Source organism: Bidens hawaiensis, unplaced genomic scaffold (genome assembly GCF_021521415.1).
Source record: "Bidens hawaiensis isolate Kalapana, Puna unplaced genomic scaffold, B.hawaiensis_p1.1 tig00043620_1, whole genome shotgun sequence".
In the NCBI taxonomy this organism is placed as follows: domain Eukaryota; kingdom Viridiplantae; phylum Streptophyta; class Magnoliopsida; order Asterales; family Asteraceae; genus Bidens; species Bidens hawaiensis.
The window spans coordinates 42,616-45,075 of record NW_027497740.1 but is presented as its reverse complement, the minus strand read 5'-3'; the positions used below and the strand labels follow the sequence as shown (position 1 = coordinate 45,075).

General features: G+C 33.0%; 1 protein-coding gene across 1 annotated transcript; it reads left to right on the top strand.

Moving 5' to 3' along the window:
* The first annotated feature begins 663 nt into the window (after positions 1-663).
* LOC143594421 (peroxidase 16-like) lies at positions 664-1,999 on the top strand. The gene is made up of 4 exons (XM_077073742.1): positions 664-882; positions 965-1,156; positions 1,345-1,510; positions 1,580-1,999. The coding sequence occupies exons 1-4, from the start codon at positions 682-684 to the stop codon at positions 1,975-1,977; spliced, it is 957 nt and encodes a 318-aa protein (XP_076929857.1). The 5' UTR covers positions 664-681; the 3' UTR covers positions 1,978-1,999.
* Positions 2,000-2,460: the final 461 nt, after the last annotated feature.

Sequence of the window (2,460 nt, the reverse complement as noted above, 5' to 3'; positions counted from 1 at the left end):
TGGTGATAAATGTCTCCCTTAAAACTCTTGTTACTTATATTGATACTATTTATAAGTTGGACTAAAATGGACCTAACTTCACATATATTGTGCTTGTATCATACTTAACCTTTTCTTTAACGGCTTTGATATAAACTGATGTGAGGAGACTTCAAAAGACTTATCACCCATATACAACACATTTTATTCGAATTTGAATCCTAAAACAATATTGTTCTCCCCTCTAAATAATATACATTTGTTGGAATCGAATTGGAACCCTCAAAAGGTTCCACAAAATTCGTGTCAAACTAAAAAGTTATTATTATTAATAATATTAAAGCAGCATTTGTTTTGTTTTTAAGAAAATCCAATAATAATCTAGTATCTTATATACACATAACTATAACTACCAAATTTAATGGATTTTGACTAGTTAACCCATTATGAATTAAAAGTATATTTACATGCTCCTTTTGACAAATAAACCAATCATATAAACCAATGATGATTAAATTATAGTAGAATAAACTTATTTTATTCCATGGTTGAATGAGACAATGATCAATAAAAGTAAATATACTCATATATGCATCTATATTTTAAATCAAGACCAACTATAATAATATATGTTGGGCATCTATATAAACATCTTCATTATTCCATAATCATACAACAAAGAGAAAATCAAGACAAAGCAAAATGAAGAAGCAAATTCTAACTTTCTTGTTCCTCTCTTTGTTTATGGCCTCATCATATGCCAAACTTAGACAAAATTTCTACAAAAACACTTGCCCAAATGTCGAATCCATCGTCAAATCAGCCGTCACCAAAAAATTCCAGCAAACTTTTGTCACCGTCCCAGGCACTCTCCGCCTCTTCTTTCATGACTGTTTTGTTCGGGTTTGTTTCATTTCCTCATACGTTCTAATGTTAATTGCTAAACGTTAATATAACCATTTTTAATTCTATTATATAATTATAGGGATGTGACGCTTCAGTTCTTCTAGGACACGCAAATGCCGAGAAGGACCATCCTGACGACATATCACTCGCTGGAGACGGATTTGACACCGTCATTAAAGCAAAAGCCGCCCTTGACAGCAATCCCAATTGCCGGAATAAAGTTTCTTGTGCGGATATATTGGCTCTTGCAACTAGAGATGTCATTGGTTTGGTATGAATTATGACCACATATTATGTTACAATTTTTGATTTGACAGTTGATTTTATGCCCCAATAACTGTCATAAAGATACGGACACAAAATGTTATATATATATATATATATATATAATTATATGTTTTGTTACATAGTATGGTTATGCTTAATACTTTTATATATTTTTATTGTTTAAATAAACAGGCAGGTGGGCCATCATATAGTGTAGAGTTGGGAAGAAGAGATGGAAGAATATCTACAAAGTCAAGTGTGCAACATAGTCTTCCACATCCAGATTTTAAGTTGGACCAACTTAACTCCATGTTTGCAAAGCATGGTTTATCTCAAACTGATATGATTGCACTTTCAGGTATATATTATGGTTAAAAAATTCTTTGCAAACATGTTTTTATTATAATTATGTTCGATCGTTTCATAGGTGCACATACACTTGGATTCTCTCATTGTGGCAAATTCTCGTCACGTATTTATTCAAAGAAGGGAATAGACAAGACGCTAAACCGCCAATATGCTCTTCAGCTAAGGCAAATGTGCCCACTAAAAGTAGACCCCAGGATAGCGATTAACATGGACCCCACCACTCCTCGAACTTTCGACAACGCGTATTTTAAGAACCTTCAACAAGGAAAGGGTTTGTTTACCTCGGATCAAATTCTATTCACGGATACTCGTTCAAGGCCAACAGTCAATCAATTTGCGTCTAGCAACAATGCCTTTAACCAAGCATTTGTGACCGCCATTACCAAGCTCGGTCATGTTGGGGTTTTGACCGGTAACAAGGGTGAGATCAGACGTGATTGCACACGAGTTAACTAAAAAATGATAATCTGGTTTCTATTTGTTAGTGAATTATATTCCAAATGTTAATTTAATTTTTAAAATAAGTAGCTACAATTCATGTTCACATGCATGTGGCTTTTGAAGGGCAGTTATGTTGATTTGGTTTTAGTTTTTTATGTTGTAATATTTGTTCATGAGGTTGTAAATGATGGTTTAAGTTGTCAATGATATAACATCACATGCTAATTGTTGTTGCTTGTGCTCCCATGCCTTCATTGTTACTAGCTTTATTAATAGAGATATATTTACTTTTTGTTGCATAATCTCATAAACTATGAAGTTGATATCGTCGATATATCACCGATATGTTAGTGATATATTGGTTATCGGTCCCTTAGTGAAATATCAGTCAAAATATCGGTTGAAATATCGGTACCAATAATATCAGCGATATTGACAGATATTTGACCGATATTCCCGATATCAGTGTTTTAAGTCTTAATTATCAACTTTTAGTGT